Genomic DNA, 25,903 nt, shown 5'->3' with positions numbered 1-25,903 from the left:
AAAAGTAATCAACTCTCTTAATCATGAGCATAGGCGTGCGCACGGGGCGAGCCGGGGCTCACCCGGCTCGACCGGAATCTTTTAAGGGGCATATAATAACATAATTTCAAATGTATGTAGGTATATATAAATATTTAATTATAACAAAATGTTCGAGGAGATCATTACAACTTGACGATTTTATTTGTCGTAATAGTAAAATAAAATTACAAATATTTGTGTGCCATTAAATCGATTTTATTGATTTATTCATTTAACAAAAACACTGCAAAGTAATATGCACTATATGGTCTATAACTAGCGAGTTAGCTGGTTGGTTAGCTTAGTTAACTCGTTAACTGTACAATTAGTTGATTAGTTCAATCTGTAGCAGGAGCCAGGAATGATTCGTCTAGAGTTTACACATAAAATGATTTCAATTCTATCAACATTTGCTAATATCCCCGAAGAGATGTTAGTATCTGAGATAAAGTTTTTAAAATATTTACCCGCTACCGATGGTAAACCGAATAGTAACACTAATAATAAATCAATTCATGAATGGCTAGAATATATGAAAGCAAATAATTACATAAAATCATTTAATGGATTTTTTACTCTACTGAAATTATTCAGTGTAATACCAGTTACAAGTTGTTCCTGTGAACGGGTATTTTCTAAATTAACAATAGTAAAAAATAAGTTAAGGAGTACTATACATCAAGACCGACTTAATAGTTTATTATTCATGTTTACTGAACAAAAACTAACATCTATAGTATTAATATTGACATGGTCATTGATGAATTCAAAATTATTGGATTTAGGAGAATTAATTTATAATTCTTTAAATATTGAATGTAATAACTAATAACACATTATAATATATGTAATATATACAACATATGTAATATAATACTATGTATGTACAATTTTTTTTTTAATTTTTAGGTATTGTGTTTTCTTCATAATATTTTATTTAAAAAAAAATATGTCTAGAAATTAGCTTATTAATGTTGAGTGCACGTACATTGTACGTCGTACAACTTGATTTTATTTATTCAGTTTTTAATTTACAATTATAGTATAAATTAATGTGTTTAAAAAAAATATATATATAGGGGCACTGTCCAAGTATTGGGGCATTAATTGTTGCTAGGCTCGACCGGAAATTGAAGTCTGCGAACGCCTATGATCATGAGGAGTATAATAATCGAACAATGACGAGAGAAATAAACAGAAATCCAGAAGTACCGTTAAACGTAGTTCAGAAAACGATTTGTATATAAAACCAAACAAATAAATAAGCCGTGAATAACGAAATACAGAGAATTTTACAACAAACTTAGAACACAATGATGTAAAATTACTACGAAGGTCAATTGTCAATGTATGAAACTAGAAAAAAACAATATCCAAATTTACCAAAATCTTTTGAAGAGGCAAGAATTCAACTGATCAACATGCAAAATGACATTCAATACCAAGGTAATAAATTTTATTTTCTCATTGATGATAAAAAAATATTTATATTTACGTGTAAAAAAAACTTAGGATTACTCAAATATTCTGAACACATGTTTGGGGATGGAACTTTTTCATATTATACCCCTAATCATTTTATTCAACTTTATACAATCCACGTTTTTCAAAATAATTTTTACGTACCCGTAGCTTATTGTTTTTACGTAACAAGCACACATAAATGCTTGCATACAAATGTGGCAATCACTAAACAATATATGCTTAGAAATGACAGGTAATGAAATTAATTTAATCAATTTTCATCCTGTTTTTGCGGTATTGCAAATTTTTCATCGATGTAAACATTTTGGCTGTACCTTTCATTTAGGACATAATTGGTTCAGCAAATACAACAAAATAAAATAATATTATCTGAATAAATATTTAAAAGATTTGGAAATTGGAAGATGGATGAAATATTTTTATGGTTTAAGTTATTTACCACCAAATAAAGTTTCAGATGGCTTTACAGATCTTATGGCGGTAGCACCTGGTACTGAAAGTTAGTTTTATATTCTCAGATTATATTTTAGAATATTATATTGACTCTAATAGCAATTTTCCACCAATCTTATGGGCTGGTGAACCAAATGGTAATCCCAAGACGACGAATAGCGCAGAAAGTTTCCATAAACATTATAATAGCCAATTTTTATACACCGCATCCACATTTACATCAAGTCATTGATATACTCATGCAAATTCAATGTGAAACAGATTTAAAAATTAACTCAATATAAAACAATGTAATGAATTATAACTGAAAGGAAACTGTAGTTACATAAAGAAGAATACTTACAAGATATGTGGAATAAATACATTATAAATAAATACATATATTTTTTATAAAATAAAACAATCGACCGCTTAACTCAGGTACCTACATACAAAATATTGGAAATTAATTCCATCATATTTTAATTTAAAATAATAACAATTACGACGATACTTCATGTTAATATTTAATTGTAGTATATTTTTGTATTTATATTTTATATTATTTATTATTATTTATTTATATTTTTATATTGACTAATGATGTTATGTAACACACATCTTACACACACACACACATACATTTTTAATCACACCTGTTTAAAAGTTTGAAACAGACAGTCCTAAGCCTGTTAAGAGTACGTATCAGTGGAATTTGTTATCTCCGTCTTACCAGTGCGTAATATAGCAAATTTACGCTCAGCAGAACACTTGTAGCTCCTTTAGTTTAAAAATTACAGTGGATCGACCTATTATGAAATTTGATGATAAGAATATTATCTGTGTTTGTATGTTGATTTTTTACGATAATTCAATTTTTAAGTGAGTTATGAGCACATAATATACAGTACATTAAAAATGCTCATAACGCACACGACGCCAGCGACTGAAATGGCTCACTTCCCGCCCTTGCCACATAATATACTATTTAAGTATTTATTCTAGTGTAGTAAGTTATTGTATTAAGTTAAGTTATTGACACTTATAGAATTAAATAATAAAGTGAACTATTTATGTTGTATATTTTATATTTTATTAAAAATTGAACTACCAAGTGTAATTTATTTAATAAATAATTATATAGTTATGATAAATTAATAAATACTATTGTATATATATTATACAGTCATAAAATATTGTTCTACGTAAACTTACATATAGCAGTTAACAGGTTAACAGAATGGTCAATATTATTGCAAATATTAAGTTTCCCCTCCCTGTATTTTCAAAGATGGACACACTTGGGTCGATCTACTGTAATTTTTAAACTAAAGGAGCTACAAGTGTTCTGCTGAGCGTACATTTGTTCAGGGGCGTCATTTCAGGTTTTTTTCCAAGCAGGCCATTTTGAAATTTCACCAGGCCATATAAAAATAGATATACATACGTATATGTATATTATCCTGCATTCAATTATTTCCATACATTATAGACCGGTTATTACAATTTGATTTTAATCATATAAATATTTGTGCATTCGTGGCCCGTGCATTATTTTAGGCTTCAGCAAGGCGCAGGCCAATTGTAACATTCTAAAAGTAAGGGGTGCAACCGCACACCCTGTCATCCCCCAAATGCCGCCCCTGAATTTGTTATATTACGCACTGGTAAGACGGAGACAACAAATTCCACTGTTACGTACTCTTAAAGTGAGAAGGAAAATGTGTGCGCAACGACTTCTGATAATAGGGATTTTTGTCACAGGTAGCCAAAATATACGTGCGCAATCAAGTTGTGTATTTTCGCGCAAACGAGTTGTAGCCTAAAAATGTGTAGTAGTAATGGCATACAATTAATTTAAATCAAATTATTCTAACATTGCACTCTTTGATGCTGGGGGCACAGAATAAAAAACTATTGAGAATATTAATATAACCAAAGTCATATCCAATGCAAATTGGAAAGATGGATCGTACCCCACTTTTCAGAATTAAGACTCGTGGTCCATGGCATCCTAATTAGGCGTTACTTATCAATTCTTAGGTAAAACTCAAAATCCCAAACATTTTGGTACAATATTTTACTTTTCCACTATAATAATTGTATGTAAATAATATCGTATACGGCAAACGACATGTTCTACAATTCGTTCAGTGGCTACACTGGAAACACCAGATGGCGAGGTTCTACCTTGCTGTGGCGGTCTTCTATAATCTGTGCGTGCTGTTCACTGCTTCAGTACTCGGGATAACCACAATGCGAGTGTTTCAAGTAATCTAATCCGATCATTAACAATACTCATCCCGAATAATACGTTGAAAGATTTTTTAGGCAATGTGCTTGTGTTAAAATACATAAACGATTAATCTTATTAATTCTTAAAGTCAAATTTCTTTTTTTCTTTTGTTGTGTCTAAAAGAAGTCATCCTGGAGTCCGGGCCGATTATTAAAAGGTAGCTAGAGAATTGTACGATTACAGTCTTATTAATTATTATTTCAAATTAAATAATTATAATACGCATTCAAGTTTTCAAGTAAAAACCTAGTTTAAGAATAATGCATGTATTTTAATAAATAAATGTTTCGTTATAATATAACGAATAACGCAAAATATAAAGAATATACCTATTAGGTATAGGAGCGACTAACAACTAGATATTGACTTGAAAAAATGGTTAGGCTATAGATTTAATATGTAAAGAAATAACGACCAATAACCATATAGTATTGAGAAAATTAATTTTATATTTTTATTCTATTGGTGCACTTAAAATTATTCGTATATGCTTTGTCATTACTCATTTGTGTAATTTTGGGAATTTGGGGAACATGGTGTTCCTCCAATTTTGAAATCAGTTTTTCCATGATTTATGCCAGTTTTGGTTAGTTAGTTCTTATTTCAGATAAATAATTGTGATTATTATATAGTACTTATCAATCCATAATTAAAAATGTTGTTTTCAATTGACAATTGTGTAATGTAATCCATGGTCGCAAGATTGAAAAATAAGAGGATTCAGTCGCTAGTCCCCCAGTTTTTCATTGAAATTTGGTCTCCTAGGCTTTGTCGAAGACTAAATAAAAACATAAAAATATGTGCAATGAATAAATTATATCTTTAGACTATGCTATATACCTAGGCTTTACCTAACCATTTAATAGGTATATTATAATATCTGGAATTTTAATTGGTAGAAGGCGCTTTCCATATTTTACTTCCTATTTTCCTAATATAATATAATTGCATAATAATAATAATCTTGTCAAAATTTTAAATTTTATAATTAAATGTTTGATTGATATTTATGTGATCATTTAGTTACACTATTATAAGAAACCTATATTTACAAATAGTGATTATATTTTAAATATTATATACTTATTATTATATTTAATTTATTACTATTGTTAATTACAAAGTAACTAGTGTGAAATTTAAAATTGTTTAACCGTTGGATCGATGAATACAATATCTGGGAATCTTATAAAAGTGTATTAATAAATTTAAATATTCAAATAACTAGTTTGAAAAATTGTTATTATTTTTTGTTCGTCTATTATAACAGAAATTTTTCATAAATTATATTATGGACTTTTAACGTTTACGCGTTTGTAAAAGATCTCGGGCTATTATCAAAATAATTCACTGCAGATTTCCTTATTTTTTATTTTCAATAGATATCCGCCAGGTTAAATGCCCGCCTCAATATATAAGTAAAATCGTTATTACCGCACTTAAAAAAATTACACTCATGAGTATATATATATATTATAAAACTATATGTCTATATATATCAATATATGTAATAGTTGGCGATATCTTTTTGGAAAGAAACCATGAAAATAAGATACCAATTGAACACTGCAATCGGTCGGCGTTGCGTGCATGACGTGTTCGTCATCGTGATCGTCGGCCAGTAAATTTACATGCATAATGATATGATGTATTGCCCATTATTATTATTATTGTTATAAGACTCTTGATTTATTGAAGGCGCTGTGAGTGCACCCACGCATTTAAGTATAGTATAATATATGTACGTGCGCTCGTATACTTTACAAATTAATGATCGCATAATGTTATATATTGGCGATTAGTGGTTTTATGGAAAAATAGGTTAAATTATCAAATTAGGTACTACAGGCTTCAGGTGCATATATTTATATTATATTATATATGTTAATTATTATATTTATTATATACATAATAATTACTTATCTAATGAGCGAGTACCGTTGGATGTCGAAATGGATTGTGTAATGTATATATTATACGTAATATAGTCTATTAATATATATTAGATTAAATTATTTTCATTTTTTAGTATAGTTGCAATGTAAGGGTCCTCATGGAAAGAATTTCTGTCATCGAAAAAATAATAATAGTATGAAATACATGTGTTAGGTCTTAGGTATGATTTACCTACCTAGGTATAAACACAAATAAAATCGTAAAAAATAATCCAATCGAACGATCTCGCGGGCTTGCGCCCGTAACCCATTTGTGAGTGTGCCGAGTACTGATTTTGTGTATATGCATCATCATCATAAGTATGTATCAATATGCGTACATAAACGCGCGCGCGTGTGTGTGTGCGGTCGTATATATACACACTGGAGGCGAAAATCATTACGTGCACATGTTTATTATTTTTATATTTTTTTCCCTCGGAATACCGCCCGTAGGTGTACGGTTTTTATTTTATGTTTTTGTGCGCGTTTGATGTGCCGTGACATGAGGTCGTACACGACCCGGGGCGACAATCGTGCTGGTGCCCGGGGCCAACCGCGCGCTCCGGTGCCCTTCCCCCCTACTCCGCCAATAAACCGACCCCCGCTCATTGCTATACACATTGCCGCACGGCCGTTTCCCCCCGGGCAGGGATGACCGGACTTTATGTATATCTGTGAGTGTTTGTATCTGTTTCTATGCATACATACATATATATATATATATATGTATACCTACGTAAATGCATATATTTATACAGCCATATATAGGTAGTATATGTATGTGTGTGTATGTATATATATATATATATATATGTGTGTTATATTCATCTTTATTATATATATGCAAGATACAATATACATATATATGGGTACACGCGGTGCTCTTCTACGCGTACCTACTCATCATACATAATATTGTGCAGCAGTGGGTACTCGTGCCGTACGCCCGGAGTGGTCACGGCCCGCGTATATTCGTTTCCCACGTGTTTTTCATATTATTATCATTATCATTATATTAATATTATATATATAACATGTATATAATATGTACGGTACACCATCCCGGCGGGATCGTTCCCACGAGCCTCGTCGTCGCGCGAGCGAGATCATCCAACATAAGTCACACACACACCGCGTGTTCACACTATTTACGGAGGAATAAGATATCTATAGATATTTTAATATTGTCTTCAATATTATTTATGATATTATTATGTGTAGGTACATTAGCATTTATAACAGTGACGATGAAGGACTGAGGCGTTTAAGCAATGCAATATTATTATATTGTTGTTGTTATTGATATTATTATTTCATACGTCCTAGTTAATGTTAGACGCGGTTACAATTATGTCTTATATGGTTTTATACGCACATATTCAAATCATCTAAATGCGAAATGTCAAATGAAACATGATTTTATGTTCGAAATACTAAACAGGTAACTTATGATGAGTTATAAGCAAGGCTGGGCAAGTTAATGATTTTTCTCAACTCAGTTAAGTTTATATGCTCTATAGTAAGAAAAAGTTAAAAGTTAATTTAATTTTTGGTTAACTCAGTTAAGTTAAAAGCTAATTCAAATTTTTTGAACTATTAAATTAAAAAAAAAATTTTTTTTGCAACGCTAACGTACTTTTTTTACAAACCCAAAACTAATTTATAGACTATGACTAGGTATATAGTGTTTATACTTTGTACAGAATTTCCATATATAGTATAATATCGTATTTCATCGAGTTTTTAATTTTTTTAAATGAACAGTAATACTTATCTAATAAATAATAAATAATAATTTATATTTGAAAATAATGAATTAATATTATTTAATTAAGCCTTACAAACAAATATAATCTTTTGTGTGTGTGCATTTACTGCATTTTAGATAAAGTATTACTCACTATATGTTTAATAAACAATCACAAAATATTTTTAAAATATAAAATGTTCAAATTTAAACTGTACCTAGTGAAATTTAAAAAATTATGAACAAAAAAAATTAACTTAATTTATTTCTTTTAAAATAAAAATTAATTTGTTAATTTTACGTGAATTAAAAATAAATTTTGGAAGTCAATAGAGTTAAGTTAATGAAAATCTAAATATAACTAGTTAAGTTAAAGAATTTAAATTAAATTAACTTTTTAACTTAACTTTAACTTATTAACTCGTTAATGCTCAGCCTTGGTTATTAGTTATAACTTCGCCGTGCACGTCCATGGACGATGTTTTACACTTTCAATCTTTTCACTGGAATCGAATAATTCTTATAATTACGAATAGTATGATGTCTAGCAAGTTGTAATTAACAACGGTAATTTCGCTTTGATCTAATTTTCCCACGAATCAAAAATATTGTTCATAGAACATTTGAATTATATAATCTTGTTTAAATACAGAAAATATGAAATATTTATAATACATATCGGACATCGGTTATCATAGCAAAACGTATTTATACTCGAGAAGTCCGCACTTATGATTATTAAATATGGTATAGGTATTATAGATGTACATTCCAACAAAAACTGAAAAATTCATATTTTCGTAATTAAAGAAATATACCTAGTCATATAATGTCATATTATATCTTAATATATTGTTTACTTACATGTTTACTGATGTAACGAGGTCTGTGCTTACTATTGTAGTACGAAACGAAACTATTTTAACTTTTTATAGTAAAGATGTTATTTATGTAATTGCGTGCAAAGTATTTGTATCTAAGTTAAAATTTGATGTAGAACATGCTGAAAAAGTACTTTTTGGGCCTTGTTACGTTAGGTATATTTAATGAAAGTATGATATAAGATATACTCGTAAATGATAAAATATTTAGTTTGCAAGCTTAAGAAATTCAAGTTATACGTAAAATATTGTTAAAAATCAAATATTAATATGTATAGATATCAGATATGATATAGATGTTTTAAAATCAAATGTCAAATGTATACCTACATGATTTAATATAATATATGGTTATTCAACGGAGCATTTCTTTTGATGCACGGTGTGTGTATGTTCGAATCCCAGAATAAAAATTCCCGGGAAAAAAAATACCTTGACGAATAACCACAGAAAAAAAAAATCCCCATATTAAATTATTACTCACATGAATAAAATGTTTATAAAAACTTTTTACAAACAGGTATATTATATACTATATTTATTATTCAAAAAATTAATATACATATATTATTGTTATCGTATTGACTCGATTATTGAAAAATATTTATTTAAATATATATTAAGAATTTATTTAAAATTATTTATAATATTATATATTAATTTTTTGAATGATATGTATAAGTATAATATATATTATACCTATTTGTAGTTCAATACTAAAATCATTTATTCATTTTCATATGGTTGTGAGTAATATCGTTGTCTAGGGATTTTTATTCCAATTACTGTATCTTCGATGCGTACTGTAAGAATATATATATAGTATTATGATTAAGATCTACACTTTAAGTTGTAAATATTGTTGCACACAAGCATAATAGTTATTAAATATAATAAGTAATAACACTTATAACGAATGTCTACAATTATTATTAAAAATATAATACAAATATTTGTATATAAATAAATAAAAGTATTTTAAAGTTATTAAATCTTAATAAAATATTACTCCTAACCAAATAACTTAAATTGTTTTTAGTGTTATGGAATAATTGAACATTTGAACACCAACTTAATTTTAGAAGTAATTTTATATTGATTATTTAATTTTATAAAATAATTTAACATTTAAAGTCTTTAGGCTCGAGAGTCTAAATTCTTACATTTTATAGTTATGTAACATGCAAACGAAACCACTTTACTAATGGCACTAGTTTACGTATTAATCTCTCCGTCTATATAATATGTAGTGTAAAAATAAAGAGAAAAAAGTAGATTTTGGCACAGTCGCGTTTTATTTATTTTTTATTATGTTTAATGTCACGTGCCTTCCGTCCGGTACAACTGGTATCATCATCAACAGGTAGGTCCGGATAATGTGAAGAAGCGAAACAAATATCATTGACCTTTAATATGACGCTTTCACAGACCATAGACAGGTGCTTTATTTTTACTTCGTTCTGGAATATCAAGATGTCGCATTTTCTCTTACAATGTTTTCACAAAACGATTTCTTTGTAATGAATATACTGGTTTGGCTACATATAAAATACTTTACCAAAATTATTGGTGACCAATGACAAAATACAAACAAAGATCATTAACATATAAATATATTATATGTTCTATATGTATACTTTCTATATATATAGGTACGCATATAATCATATATATTTACACACGTTGACACATATATTACGTTTAATATAATATTCATGAATAGTATACAAACTTGATGTATGGCAAATAAGAAAGCATTGCACTTTATATATTATTATCTTCATAATTGTGTACCTATTGTATAATATCACTTATAGTGTTTATTTGATGTTGTCAACACAAAATTATAAATCACAGTTTACATACATTGAATATCCAGTGACTATACAGAATATGTGTATACAAATCTGGTTTGGCAAAATTATACAGAGACAGACCAATGTTATTGCCAAATTAATCTACGTTGTCTGAGCAAGATATTAATCTATATACAATAAACTATATATTCATAAATTCATAATATTATGTGAATGTTACCCTCTCGCCCAAATGACATTTTTATATAATTTATTTCATAGAACATGGACAATTGGATTATCATTTTCAGTTACACCTTAAGCGTGGTCCATACCTACATGTTTAATGTATATATGTTTTTTGTGTTTATTATATACTGCAGTTTAGTTCAGTACTATTTTATAATTTTCCTCCTTTTTCGTTGCATTGTGAAAGGTTTTTTGTGTACAGGCCAAAACCATCTTCAGTATCATGTATGACGCCTACGAATTTGTCAACCCACTATAGATACATAAGCTGTATTTTAAGATAAGCAGCAGTCGGCTTAATCTGAATAGAAAATTTAAGCACCATACAATAATAAACAATGATCTACCTGATTTTAAACCAGTGGGTGAATATACTTCCTCATAATTTAATTTCAAAATAAATTGTAATCATTTTATCTGACTGTAATGCACCTACCTACATAAAGATGATATTTTTTACATGGTTAAAATTAAATTGTTTAGTATGTAACAATACATTTTAATAATACATACAATATTTTTATTTTTATTGATTAGAATTAAGTACTTTGATCTACCTATTGGTTTTATATTTTTAATTTTATTAACAAAAAATAATTCACATGATAACACTGATATATATCATACATCATGTTGTATTCAACTAACTTTTACAATTATACTCACAGACAGTAATGGAGTTACAATTTTTTTTCCATTTTTAGACGAAAGTGTGAAGTGGTTCGAGATGTGGACGGAATGGAGCCTAAAGATCTCACTTCATCTAGATCATTATACACAACTACACAGATCAAAATCAGGTTCGTATTTATCTAATAGAATAATATTATGGTCATGATAAATACCTATGTATTGAAAATAGAAGCACAGTGTAAGTGTCTATAATTAATAACAACATGATGAAGACATTTTTAGTTTAATTTACTTCAGCTGTGTATTAGTAGTAAATTATGGCGATTTCTTATTACTTGTCGGTCAATATTCATGCAAATTTATATATTATATTGATCATTATAAGATATAAGAATATAACTTATGTGTAGAATATTACAAACCAATTATAAGCATTAAAATAAGCTTATAAAAATAAAACACCACATGATTTACTGTGTAATTTAAATAGCTGCTTGATTAGAAGTTATAGATATCCTTTACAATGTATTCAGAGTATAATATTTTTGTGTAAATTCTTCCTTACAATGTTTATTTTACAAATCCTACGAACAGTAACAAAACTATTTTGCAATGCACAGTCTTAAACGTTGAAAAATAAAGATACAGCGCAATTAATAAAACATTTTATCTTTAATCTATACAAAGTATTACTATAAGTCAATACTCAATAGTTAAATTTCAACATTTTATCCCTAACGTCTATTTAATATTAATTGCATATTATAGAAACTAGTCAATTAACAACTTACTTATACAATAGTTTTTTTTTACTCAGAAATAATACATTTTTATAGTTAAAATGTTTTGAACCCGAGTTTGTACTTATGTATAGTAGTACCTAATCTACAGGGTGATTCTTTTATCAAACAACACTCATTATTTCAAAAACTATTGACATTTTTCAATTTTTTTTTTTTTCAAAATTTTAGAACCATCTTGTTCTAGAACTATATATTTTTTAAATATTTTCACCCTTATATTTATCAGGTTAACCATTATCAACTTTTGATTTTCAAATGACAACCTATACTTAAAATTTCATAAACTAAAAAGGCTATTTTTTCAATGAATTCTCACGTTTAAATTTTCATTTTTCGTTAATCCATTTACAACATATAGCCTCCCAAAGTTGGGTGGTTTTGGGTGGTGTTTGTGTGTTATAGGTGTATGTTAGGTGGTATTTACACACAAACACCATATAAGTGTTGTTTGATACAAGAATCACCCTGTATATAGTACCTACGTGACTATAATATATAAACAATAGGAACATACACAAATATATTTTTCTGTTATTGAAAGAAGTTTTTAAAAGTTAATATAGTGAAGTACCAGAAAAATTATTAACTTGTAATTTAAATTTTTGATTTTAAATAATAAATAAACCTATCGATCTCAATTATTTGCTTTTTACTAAATTTAATTAAATTATTTTTAAATATGTATAACACTATTTAGAATTATTTTAAAAAGTTTTTTTAAACATAACCTTTTGTTAATGAATATTTGGTCATTCTTCGTTTTTGAATTTTATTTATAAGCCATAATGTTTAAATGTATAGTAAACTTACCGCTATAACAATACATTTTAAAACAATAAACTTATTAGAATAATATTTTTTTGTTATTTTAATTTATAATAAAAATCAGGTGATTAATTTTAAATCTGAAGTATAATCTATAAAGATATTATTTTAAAAGTTTTACTCAAATTTACATGATGCATTAAATATTATATGTACTAATAATAAGCATGTCTTGTAAATTCAAAAATAAATAATTTTAGACTTATTAGATTCATTCTAACAAACGTTTATATTACAGGATTTGGTTAGGTGTATGTATAAGTAAATAGTTTCAAAATGTTTTATATTTCAATTTATTGCTCTCTTATTTCTTATACATAGATTTATTATGTGTTTTTCCTTATTTCATTTTTATAATATTGGATTATTATTTGTATTGCTCATAGTAATTCGCCGGCTACATCTCCTACCGTATCACACAACAGCAATTCACCATCACCAACACCGGTAGTGCCTACTACCGGTTACAACCACAAAATCATTGCCGGCATACCATGTGTGGCAGCCGCGTCTAAGTATACAGCTCCCGTCCATATAGACGTCGGTGGCACCATATATACGTCCTCTCTGGATACTCTAACCAAGTTAGTTTAAAGTATAATATGTATGGCATTACATGTATAGAAATTCGCGTGTATACGTGAGTAAATTTGGGTTAATTATCCGATGAAACTTTTTTTTAATATACCTATTTGCGTAAGGTCACGGAGCAAACATGGGAAATAAGTAATAACAACAATCGATGATACAAAGAGTGGGTTTCTGTTTCCTTTTTATTTTATTTTTTTTGGCTTACTTAACGATTGGTCCTTTCAGCGTTGCACGCCGTGTCATCGCCTTTGGCGTTACACGAATGCGCTACGCTTCAATAGTCATTCTTGCATAAAAGTCGTGCATTACTAGTCTCGATATATTATACCTACGTGGGCTAAAGTATTTTTCTATAAATATTATTGGCATGTTATTATATAGCTATACAGGAATTTTACCATGGTTGATGTTACAGGCACACACTCGAAGAAACTATACAAAAACGAATAATTCGTTATATTGTTACATACCAGCTATATATTATATTATATATGTATTTGTATACTCGCGCTAATGTCATAATTATACCATGTTTAAAAAGTATGGAAATCATAACTTCATATTTTTTTTACTGAAGTACACATGTTTTCAATTTAATAATGATATTATACATTTCAATACATATTTTATGTAACTGGGTTGTGTATATCAAAATAATTGAACGTACACAATTCATTTATTTTGTACGAAAGTCTTATATTCAATCCAATTTCAGAAATCCTGATTCAAAACTGGCTAAATTGTTCAATGGTAGTATACCCATAGTGTTAGACTCTCTTAAACAACACTATTTCATCGACAGGGATGGCAAGATGTTCAGGCATATTCTCAACTTTATGAGAAATTCGAAGCTTTCGCTACCTGATAATTTCACTGACATAGATCTATTGCTAGAAGAAGCTAGATACTTTGAAATAACTCGTAAGTACTTTTTTAAGACCTATCTAGTATTATAATCAGTAAATACATTATTTTGTCACGGCCTAATAATCCATTTAATAATTTATATAATAAAACTAATTAATGCCTTAATAAGTATGTCATATAACTTATTCGAATGCTTTTGTTGTCTTTGATGAGATAATTGGGCCCATAAACAGTCAGTTTATTGTGTATTTAAGTAAGACACTATTATACCGATTATACCGATAATATTTACGCTTTGTAATCTGAGCCGTTGAGGACAAGGTTAAGAACGTAAATTTTTGGTCGAAGGATATTGTATGGCCGCAGTCTTTTATACAGCCCCCGGTTGTGTGATACTTATCGAGCTATCCGTCTGTCATACTATTTGTTTTACATCCGTTTTTGTCCAATCACTATTATTATATTCATAACATTTGTAATTTGTGCCGTATGGATTGAAATGTGAACTTCATTAGGCAAATTAAAGTATTACATATAGGTAGTAATGATCGATCATGATTCACGATTTTGGTTATTTTCTGGAGGCTATCTAATGATGCTGAGAATATTTTAAAATTAAAATAATGTCACAAGATAGGCGATAGCAGTACTTATAACATTAGCATTATACAAAATTTAAATATAGTTAAAAACTGTAATATTATTGTAATATATATTGTTAAATTTAGTTTACAAATAGTTATAAAAAAGTATACATATTCATTTAGAACATATTATGCAGTTTATCTATAAAACATATCTAATATTGAAATATTATCTGGTATAATAGGTATAAAAATAAATTTTTGCGGAATTGATAATCCGCCAGTTGTCGTTTGCGCATCACTATTGTTAATTTTGACCTTTTTTGTTAGACCATTGCGCATCGTTCGATTTTTGGGTCGTACATCGGTTGCGCATTGGCCGTTTAAAAGGTTCTACATCATTATTATTTAACAATATAAATGAAAAATGGTGTACACCCAAAGCGCAAGTTGTTTGTTAACTTTGGTCTTAAAATCTCTACATATAATATTCACTTGATATTAAATTTTCAAATATTGCATAGATATAATGTGATACCAAGTATATATGTAATGTTTTAGAATTAAATTTTCGATTTTTGATGAATATTGTCGAAATTTGAACTTAAAATATTTATGTATGTTTATTATTTTTATTTTTTAGTTTAAAAATCTTAAATTATTCATCCTCTATATATAATATTAATTGTTATACATCGTGTAATACCATTTTTATACCCTTTTATAATTTATTGTTGAGAATATTGATGCGCATTTGATGTACGATAATTCGGAGCAGGTAAATAGACAGTGATGTGCAAACGATTATCTATTGATGATGCGCAAACTAATATGTCCCTACAATATTTTTGGACAGGTAAACAGACGATGCGCAAATGGTATACGGTCCGGGGAATCGGCTATTGCCCATAAGCGAAAAATATGACCCAAACGCAACCCAAAAGTGCAAAAATAAATATACAATAAGCTTAAAAAATTACCTTTTTGACACCCCATAAGTGAAAATTAATTTTATAAAAAAAGTGTATTTTGTTAAAAACATATACCTGGATAAAAACATCTAATTAAAATCATACAATTATTAATATACTATGCTATTCGTGATTATAAAATGTGTATTTAAATATAAAAATATATAAATAATTATAAAAATTGTATTTAATTTAATAGCAACAACTAATATATGTTTTGTTTAAGATCAATAAAAAAATAAAAAAAATAAAATACCTTAATATTAAGTTTGAAATTTGAAGCCCACAGTTTTTAAGTAATCCAATCTTGAAATATTTTTTATCGTAATTTGTTACGATAAAATTCGATAGTACTAAATATTAAATTAAACTGAATAAATAATACTATACTATAATAATTTTAAAATTAAATCTATAGTGTAATGGGTACTATATTGTATTAGGTAATACAATTTATTTTTGTGCTTTTGGGCTTTACCGGGGGAATCATACTTTTTTCGTTTTGGGGGGGAAAAGCTATGCGTAGGTAAATCAGGGAACTGGTTTTTTGATGGAAATGGGCTATGCCTGTATATTCGACTGCATATACAAATTGCGTCTCGCGGTAACGATTCCTTCCGAATGGAGTCCCGCGTATTTTTGGTGTTAATATACTAGTTGCGTCCGGATTATTCTTTAGGATCATACTAGTTGCGTTCCTAATGTTTTTTAGTAGGTACATAATATCAATTGCGTCTCGTATGTTATAAAAACTAATCATTATTTCACTTCACGTTTTATACAGGCTTAAGGATTTTTTATAATAATAATTACTACTAGAGGTAGGTTGAAAATATTGTTTTTGCTTTTTAAATTAATAATGTATTATTATATATAAAAAATATTACAATTATTGCCTATTGGTAGTAAACTAATAAATATGTTGTTTTTGTGTTTATTTTATAATTTTAACTCAATATAAAATATTATAGTATAATTAAAAATTTGATTTGATAATAATCAATAATTTCGCCTTTAAATATTTTAGATATCACAATAGGGACGCAATTTAGATGCAGGGTTTAAAAATAAAAATAAAATTGGTAAGTGGATGTCGCTGTGCTGTACAGTATAGGTTACTAGTGGGTTTATGTAATGGATAGTATTAAATTCAAATTCAATGATATGATATTGTATACGAAATATGATTCTGAGTGCACTCAGAGACAGTTTATTGTCAGTCTAGGATATGCGTTATACTTTATTAATTATATAGCTATTATTTCAAAAACAAAAAATGTAGGAACTCATAAAATAAATTACAAATTAATCAATTAGATTCATTATGTACGGTAATCATTTAGTCATTTATAGTAGGTATGTATATACAGTGGCGTATCTATGTATTTAAGCATAGAGGTGCACCTAATTTTTCGGGCCCCTTATAAAGTTTCAGTTGCTACTTGTTGATTAGGCCGATTAGGGGCTCAAGGGCTCTATTTATAAAACACAGCTAAAGGGCCCTGGTGCAATGCACCTCCTGCACCCCCTCTAAGTACGCCACTGTGTATATATCATATATGTATAATATATTATACAGTATTAATATAAGTCATTAACGGCATTAACGGCATTAACTATTAATATTATAGAATATAAAGTACCTATACTTTAGACATTTAAGTATCCGCACAATATTTTTAAATTATTACGATATAACTTAAATTGTTACTCTTGAAAACTACTGATAATTTGACCTTCCCAATGCACCAACTAGATTCACTTTCCAACCGGAAAAGCTACTGAAGTTGAACATCGAAGCATTATTTCGACAACGTATTGTGTGTAAACACAAAAAAAATCTAAATAAAAAAACACACATCATTGTAAAATCAATAAATTCATCGCTCTGCTCGAATCTATAAAAAAACTGGGACGCAATTAGTATTATGCTATTTATTATACCTTTTTATACGGGATGCAATTTGTAAGCAACGAGATTTTCAGTATTCCTGCAAGTATCTATCATTAATAGTGAAAATTGTTCTGACTTTCTGAGAAACCATTCTTCAAACGTATCATAACTAAATAGAAACAACGTATCTCCGTATGCATGAATGCTTGTACAATAATAAACAATGAACAATAAATACACATGTAAAATTGTAAATATCGAGATAATCCTACAACCTATTTAGTATTTACCTATATATTATTTACACAAATAGTTAAATAATGTTTAATAAATATATATTTGAAGTTTAATAATACGGTACCTTAACTTGATAATATTATATATATACCTAACCTAACTAATAGTATATATTTATGTAGCAATGCAACTGCATTCTTTGCGCATATTGCTTGAAACATAATGTTAATTGTTTATTTACCACAGATAGTTAATGCTATAATGGTTTATTATTCCAGCCATGTGTAAACAGTTAGAAAACTTGAAACGAGACCGAATGAAATGCAACCGAACAAATGGTTGGGAATCCAACGGCCCGAGCCGGTCTAACAGTAGCCTCTCGGGCACAAAAGACCAGTACGAATGCGTGTCCGTTCACGTGAGTCCAGACCTCGGGGAGCGGGTGATGTTGTCTGGCGACCACGCGGTCCTGGATGAAGTTTTTCCCGAAACAGGCCACTCGGCGTTGGAGCCGTCGGCCGGACGTCCGGCTGTGTCTTGGACGCCCGTGGACTCCAGACACTTGGTCCGGTTCCCGTTAAATGGATACTGTAAGCTCAATAGCGTGCAGGCCATCACCCGGTTGCTGAACGCTGGTTTCTCGGTGGCTGCCAGCACAGGCGGCGGCGTACATGGGCAACAGTTTTCCGAGTACCTGTTCATTCGCAAAATGTCCATTTGACTACCACGCATTTGGTAAAATGACATCATCAGATCATAACTTATAGATATTATAATGTGTTATATTATACAATATCATTATATATACACGCGTTATACCAGAAAAGTATACATTTGTGTAATACGATAATTTATGTAATGACGGAATTAGTTGTGTAATTATAGATATGATATTAATTTTTTTAAGGCTGGTTTACATGTTAAAAATAAGTTTACTTTGGCTATTTTATTATAATATTTATATATATATATATTCCCGTTTTGTATAAAATTATTATATACGACTATTATTTTGTTGCGGGTGTGAATTATGCGCGATAAATAAACGATAACTTCACATATTACATATACATTTAAGTCGTCATAGTCAATATTAACAGTTAATTACTATGAAATTCACCGAAAAATTAAAACTTGGTCACTAGGTCATATTGTATGGCTTATAAATTATATCCACCATCCGGAAATATTTTTAGCCTCAAAAAATATACAATAAATGCTAATGAATTCAAAACAAGCTTATTTCTAAAACATGAATTAAATACTGCAGAATTCTCCAAAACCTACGTAATAATACCCATTGTATGTATGGTAAATATACGTAGGTATTTGTTTCGTTTGTGTAACGTAAGTAAATAAATAATACTTATATATCATTACAATTGAGTTTCTCGATTTGCAATGTCGTAAATAATGCCGTATTGAATTACGGTAACATATATTAATAATATTAATTTAATAGTGTATTTTAATTATTTTATATGTCTATGGCAAATCTATGGCAAATGCTGTTCATGATTTTGAATTTAAACGACATGAAATCATTGAAAACCGTTTAGAAATTAAAAAAACCCTATTTTTTGGTTTATTTCTTTTCAAAGATACATACTGGTTTTATCTTTAGTTTTCACACAGACTATACAAAGTACACAATTTTTTTACAGATGCGTTTAAGGCTAGTATATCAAGTGAAAAAATAACATGTAGTTTGATGTATGTTTGCATAGCCATCACATCTCCGACGATAAAGGCGTAAGCACGTTTACTTTATATTTATTTTTTATTCCTGTGGTTTTTAATATCTTTCACATAAATCGAGATTTAAGATGGTGGAGGGATAACAAAATACAACATGAAGTAATCATTTAGGTGGTCGGCCGTCGTTGATTCATATTAGCTGCTAGCTGGCTTATAGTAAATAATTTTAAGAGACAGGGTTTATAAAATACATGATACATAATTATGTGGTTATAGTACATATTTGTTTAATGTCTATATGCACCAAAAAAAAAAAAAATTAAAATTAGTGATTAAAATTGAATTCTAAACTTCAATTGTAAAAAATAAATGTTTATTTAATATTTTGAGAGTTACAGGCTGGAGATATTTGATGCGTTTATTATTCAAATATACGTTGTCTAGCAATTTTTTTTTAGAGTTTATAATTTTATAAATACGTACTTACCTATACAAGACATGAGTCACCGTGGACTGAACTATTTTTTCTGTATGATTCTATTTCTTTTTGTGCAGTGCCTGAAGTAGTTTACGAACCCCTCCGAGCCACAGCGAGGTCACTTCGTCGGTCGTATCATATAATAAATCTATTTAAATCTATTATATTCAATACAGTTTACAGTGAAACACAAATTTTCTTTTTTTTTTTGTGTGCTTTATATAAAAGGTAACTCATTTTTATTCGACGGAATAACGCATGTTTATAGTGTTTACGCATTTAGGTACGCATATTTTCACATAGGTACCTATTGACTTTAAAAAAAAATAAAGAACTAGCACGCAATGGCAACCGACACACTATATACGTTGGTGGATCATATTTTAATTTACGATGAATTATAAATTGAATGTAACATGGTCGTAACTAGAATTGCAAAAAGGTAATATTTATTACAGTGTAACGTACGTGTAACCGATTCATTGCCACATTGTCACGCGTAAAGCGTAATATATTGTATTCTGTGTTTTCGTAGCATTAATATTATACCTACAGATTGAAGTATATGAATACGAATAGGTAACTGTTGTACTGTACGGTACAGTCTGTACCTACCTATGCATTATAGTCGCACTCGCAATTAGTTACTTAACTGTTGGGTACTTGACATTTACTAAATTGTTGCTAGTTAAAAAAACGCTAGAAAACTTAAAAATATATTATTTATAAATGCTAAATATTACTAATTTTAATAAATTCATAAATTATTTCAACGAATAATTTATTTCGCACTTGCTGTGATGAGCTATTGGCTTATTATGGCACCGCCGACAAATTCCTCGTCGGTACCTATTATACCGGCTACACCTATTTTTTATCAGCGACTATGCGACTATAATAACCTCACCAAAGATATTATATATTATTTATAGAATATATATGTATAGTATATTATTGTACAACATATCGTAGTTACTCTTGATCAGCCTATATAAGTCGATAATCTTAAATTCTTATGTATAATAAAATGTTATATGGTCATTGGTTATAGTGGTCACGACTGACGACAACAACCGTATCAAATACATACATGATACATAGATATACATATATATATATATATATAGCGTATCTATCAATCTGTGGTTGCTTTTGAAACGAATGCGAAATTATGTAAATTATTAGTATCAAAATATAGTAAAGTATAAAAGTATAATATTACAAAATTATTCTGTAATAAGTTATTACTCAGAAAAGTATATAGTTTGTAGGGGCCATAACAATTAACAATGTCAAATGACAAATATAATATGATAAATCGGACGACAACCATAATATAACACGATATATACTGTCATGATAGATATATATTTTGATGTATTATAGTGTATATGTATGTATATAGTATATGGGTAAAATATGACTGGTGATCGATTGCAGTACTTCTTTATTTTCAAACTCGATACAGATTTTGACAATAATGTTTTGTTTTTGTTTTAATAACGAACGTCGTAACTATTTATGTAGATAGTTCTTCACTATTATAATATTTTACGTATATAGTTTCACCAGCGCGATCATTGAATGATGTTTTCATAATTCTCACCGATTCGGGGTTGTAGCGAAGATTTTAACGCCTCTGGGCACGACGTGCAGCTGTTTCACGCCCACTTTGTTATAATTTGTTCTTTAATTTTCCATCGCGATATACATAATTTTTTTTTCGTCGACGACTTATCGACAATAATATTATTAATCGTAACCCCGCGCCGTATCTGTTCCTACAATCGAAATATAAACACATCATCAACCGATTACCAGTGTTTTACAACAGCCGCGTGTACCATGCTCTATATTTTAATAATATATACAGGCATACATCTAGATATTATTTAGTGTAAAATTAGGCGGGTAGTATATATGCAATGATTTATGTTGTCAACAAGAACTATAAATTAACCAAACACATTGCTACAGATTATAATTTAATTTTTGCCGATTATAATGTGTACTGATTATATTATATTATTGTATAAGTACTTGCGCTCGTATATCCGCGTGTTATTGAAGGTTTAATTGGTACCTCGTCCGCGGTGATGTTTTGATTTTAAATGCTACTCGTTTAACATCATATTATAATATGTATATCGTATTATACGTGACGTGCGCCCACACACTTTTATTGTTATTATATAGGTGTAGGTAGCGCGTGTAACGGTTTTGTTCCACGTGCGCGTATATATGAGCCGTTAAATCCTCTCGAGTACATATTATATATACACATAATATAATATAATACAATACCTATAATGTTATTTGACGTCTAAAATTGAATTTCGCTTTTCAAATATCCTCCAACGCACGCGTTGACAATATTTACGATTTGCGTCAATTTCTTCGTTTGTGCAGAACGGTTAGCGCACTATAACAATGCGTCGCGTATTTGGCACATATACATAATAACAACAACAATAAAATAACCGTGAACAGATCATTTTAATATCATAAACCCAACAATACACATGTGAAAATAATACGCCGCGTCGTAGTTTCTGGAACGATGGATTTGCACACAAACAATTAATTACTTGGTAATTATTACTATATAGGTGCCTATATATCAAGCACGTATCCAGGATCAATTTTCGGGGGGGGGGGGGGGGGGTAAGGGGAGGGGTTAAAATATTTTTAATACATGAACTAAAAATATATAATTATATTATAATTTGATAAATAATATTATACACTACAAAATATAAAATAATATGTACCTAGTATATATAATATTTTGCAGTATACCACCCACTATTTATTTACTAAAATATAGGTATACTAAGCGTACGTCGTTATTATATATACATAGTATATATACCTACGATATGATAATTTAAGTTTACTCAAATATATATTATGTTCATTAATATGTTTTAATATTTATACGTATATTCTTATCGTGCATTATAATATATGATATATTATTATCGAAAAGTTGAAACGTAGGTATATGGAAATAGGGAGTGAGTGAGTGAGCGTGTGTGAGAGAGAGAGAGGAAAGTGTTAAAAGTTTCGAAGGTGTTTTTAACGCACAATTCTGGTGATATATAATATTATATTATACACGTACCTATATATTAAATATAATAATATACATATAATATATATATATGCGCGATGATGGTATATATATATATATATGGTTGAGGGAACGGCGGCGGCGCTTACAAAAGTACTACACACAATATATATATATATAATATGACGCGTATACATATATAGAATGCGTATATAAAGAGTGTTGTGTATATATAAAGGTCGTCGTGGTAATATATATCTTTGCGGCCTGGAGGCTATTTCCGCCGTCCAAAGAGCGTCGCGCGCGGCTACGGCGGCCATGTACGTAACCTAACCACACACACACACACAAAAGCGCGCGCGCCGTGAGAGGAGATCCGGCGGAGAGAGACGCGGCCCGGAGCGATGTTAATTTGTAAGTCCGCGTCGAACGCCCGGGGTCGCGTAGACGCGCTCGCTACGCCGCCGCCGCCGCCGACGACGACGACGGCGACCTGCCGGATCTCGCGCCCCCCGGGGAGGCCGCCCCTCCCTCCCCTCCGGCCGCCGCGCTGGCATCGCGTCGCCCGCCACCGCCTCGCCTCGCCCCGTAAAGTATTCATAGGACAATATATGGCCGGCGGACACGAAAACCGCCCCGGCCCCGACACCGCCGCCCCAGACGCGGAGACCATCCACGCCAGCCCCTCGGGCCACAAATTGATTCGAACGTGTTTGTATAATATATGTATATATCCGAGTTGCCATGGTTACAGCCCGGGGCGGCGTCGTATAGTCGGCGTGCGTGTGCGTGTACGTGTGCTTGCGTATATACATATACATATATATATATAATATTATGTATACGCGTACCACTGGATCACGCCTTGTGGCTATGTGCACCGCCGCCGCCGTTGTACCTCCATTCCTTCGTTGTCATAGCCCCAACCGCCCGTCGCGTTTTTCCACTCGTTTACGCGCGTACATTATTATTATTATTATTAAATCGTCATCATACCAATTGCCTGGTAATGTTTTGGCACCGTCGAATTTAGGTATTCCTATATTCTTTTTTTTTTTTTTTTTTATTAAATAAATTTCTTTATGAGATACAAATACATGATGTAAATATATACATTGATAAAGAATATATCGTCTACTCCTGTAAGCCTAGGCTTGTGGTGGAGTAGAGCGTTAGCGAATAATCGTACACAAATGATAAGAAAAATAAAATAAAAATAATATTATACACAATTATAAAATGAAATATGTTTTACATACTTAAATATAGACTAACAAACATCGTTATATGCTCGTTATATATCATGGTATCCGTAGACGCATTCCTGGAAAACGAACAGTATTATTACTTATTGTGGATATAAGCATTATTATCACTATATTTTCCATTGTTTTTTGGCGGTTTTTTCCCGGCCGTGCGCTGATTTTGGTTTTCGTGAAAATGTGAAATCGTATACTAATCTATAGATACTATACCATATTATTATTATTATATATATATATATTATATATATATCTAACGTTATTTGGCGTATAATTGCATATACCTAGTACACATAACGTTATATTATTAATTGGTAGGTATAATTCAATATTTTGCATATTACTATGACGACGGAGATTATAATGTTTAGTTAGTATTTCATTTCATTTTTCACATTTCGGAATAGTTAAATAATACACAATAGTATAAAATTATAACTATATAGTATCCATCAAATAAACGATTATTTATCTTATAGAATTTTAGACCGCTGAAATTCTGTTTCAATGCCTAGGTGCCTATATATACACATAATAATTGAACTAGATTGTCATAATAGCTCTGACAGTAGCAGAAAATCTATTATTTAGTAGTGCTGCTGTTGTGATTAAAAACAAAGATACTTCCGTGTTATCTCGACTACCCAAATATTTCCAAGACTACCTTATAATTTAATGTTATTAATTATTTTTATTATTTAAAAAATTGTGGTAGTCGAACTAACACGGTTGATCATTTAATAGGTAGTCTTGGAAATATTTGGGTAGTCGAGATAACACATTTGTGTACCTAAGGTAGTCGAGATAACACGGAAGTACCAAAACAAATGACCTGCAAATACTAAAGCGTCTAACTCAGTTGCCAGTCGGCCTGACAAATATTTTATTAATAAAAATATTTCTTGTCTCTTAAAAAGTTAAATATGATGACTCCCAGATTCTTTCCGCCTCTTTAAATACATTGTCTAAAGATATTATTACACATCTGAATGTGATAAAATTTCATGGCGCTTATTAGTTGTACTCGTGTGGTTTAATGCAGGAAAAGGATAAACCAAACTGTGTCGTCTGTGGTCTGCAACTTGGTTTGGTGAGTTCTTTATAATATAGTTAGCTCGTGCTTCATTTAACATAAATCTATAT

At 29.7% G+C, this 25,903-nt stretch overlaps 1 protein-coding gene and 1 pseudogene across 2 annotated transcripts; both read left to right on the top strand.

Annotated features, from left to right (window-relative positions):
* Positions 1 to 1,558: 1,558 nt before the first annotated feature.
* LOC149055339 (uncharacterized) lies at positions 1,559 to 2,306 on the top strand (annotated as a pseudogene).
* Positions 2,307 to 4,156: 1,850 nt separating this feature from the next.
* twz (BTB/POZ domain-containing protein twz) lies at positions 4,157 to 19,319 on the top strand. 2 transcript variants are annotated; one of them, XM_089229243.1, is made up of 5 exons: positions 4,157 to 4,391; positions 11,549 to 11,644; positions 13,492 to 13,689; positions 14,412 to 14,617; positions 18,528 to 19,319. In XM_089229243.1, exons 2-5 carry the CDS (start codon positions 11,583 to 11,585, stop codon positions 18,968 to 18,970), a joined length of 909 nt encoding a protein of 302 aa, XP_089085369.1. In that variant the 5' UTR covers positions 4,157 to 4,391; positions 11,549 to 11,582; the 3' UTR covers positions 18,971 to 19,319. The 2 variants fall into 2 exon arrangements, with proteins under 2 accessions (XP_089085369.1, XP_089085370.1); XM_089229244.1 differs by having other exon boundaries at positions 4,157 to 4,405.
* Positions 19,320 to 25,903: the final 6,584 nt, after the last annotated feature.

The sequence above is a fragment of the Diuraphis noxia genome, unplaced genomic scaffold (genome assembly GCF_037042655.1).
Source record: "Diuraphis noxia isolate RWA-SAM2 unplaced genomic scaffold, SU_Dnox_SAM2 contig0005, whole genome shotgun sequence".
Taxonomy (NCBI): Eukaryota; Metazoa; Arthropoda; class Insecta; order Hemiptera; family Aphididae; genus Diuraphis; species Diuraphis noxia.
This window is presented reverse-complemented; position numbering and strand designations above follow the sequence as displayed.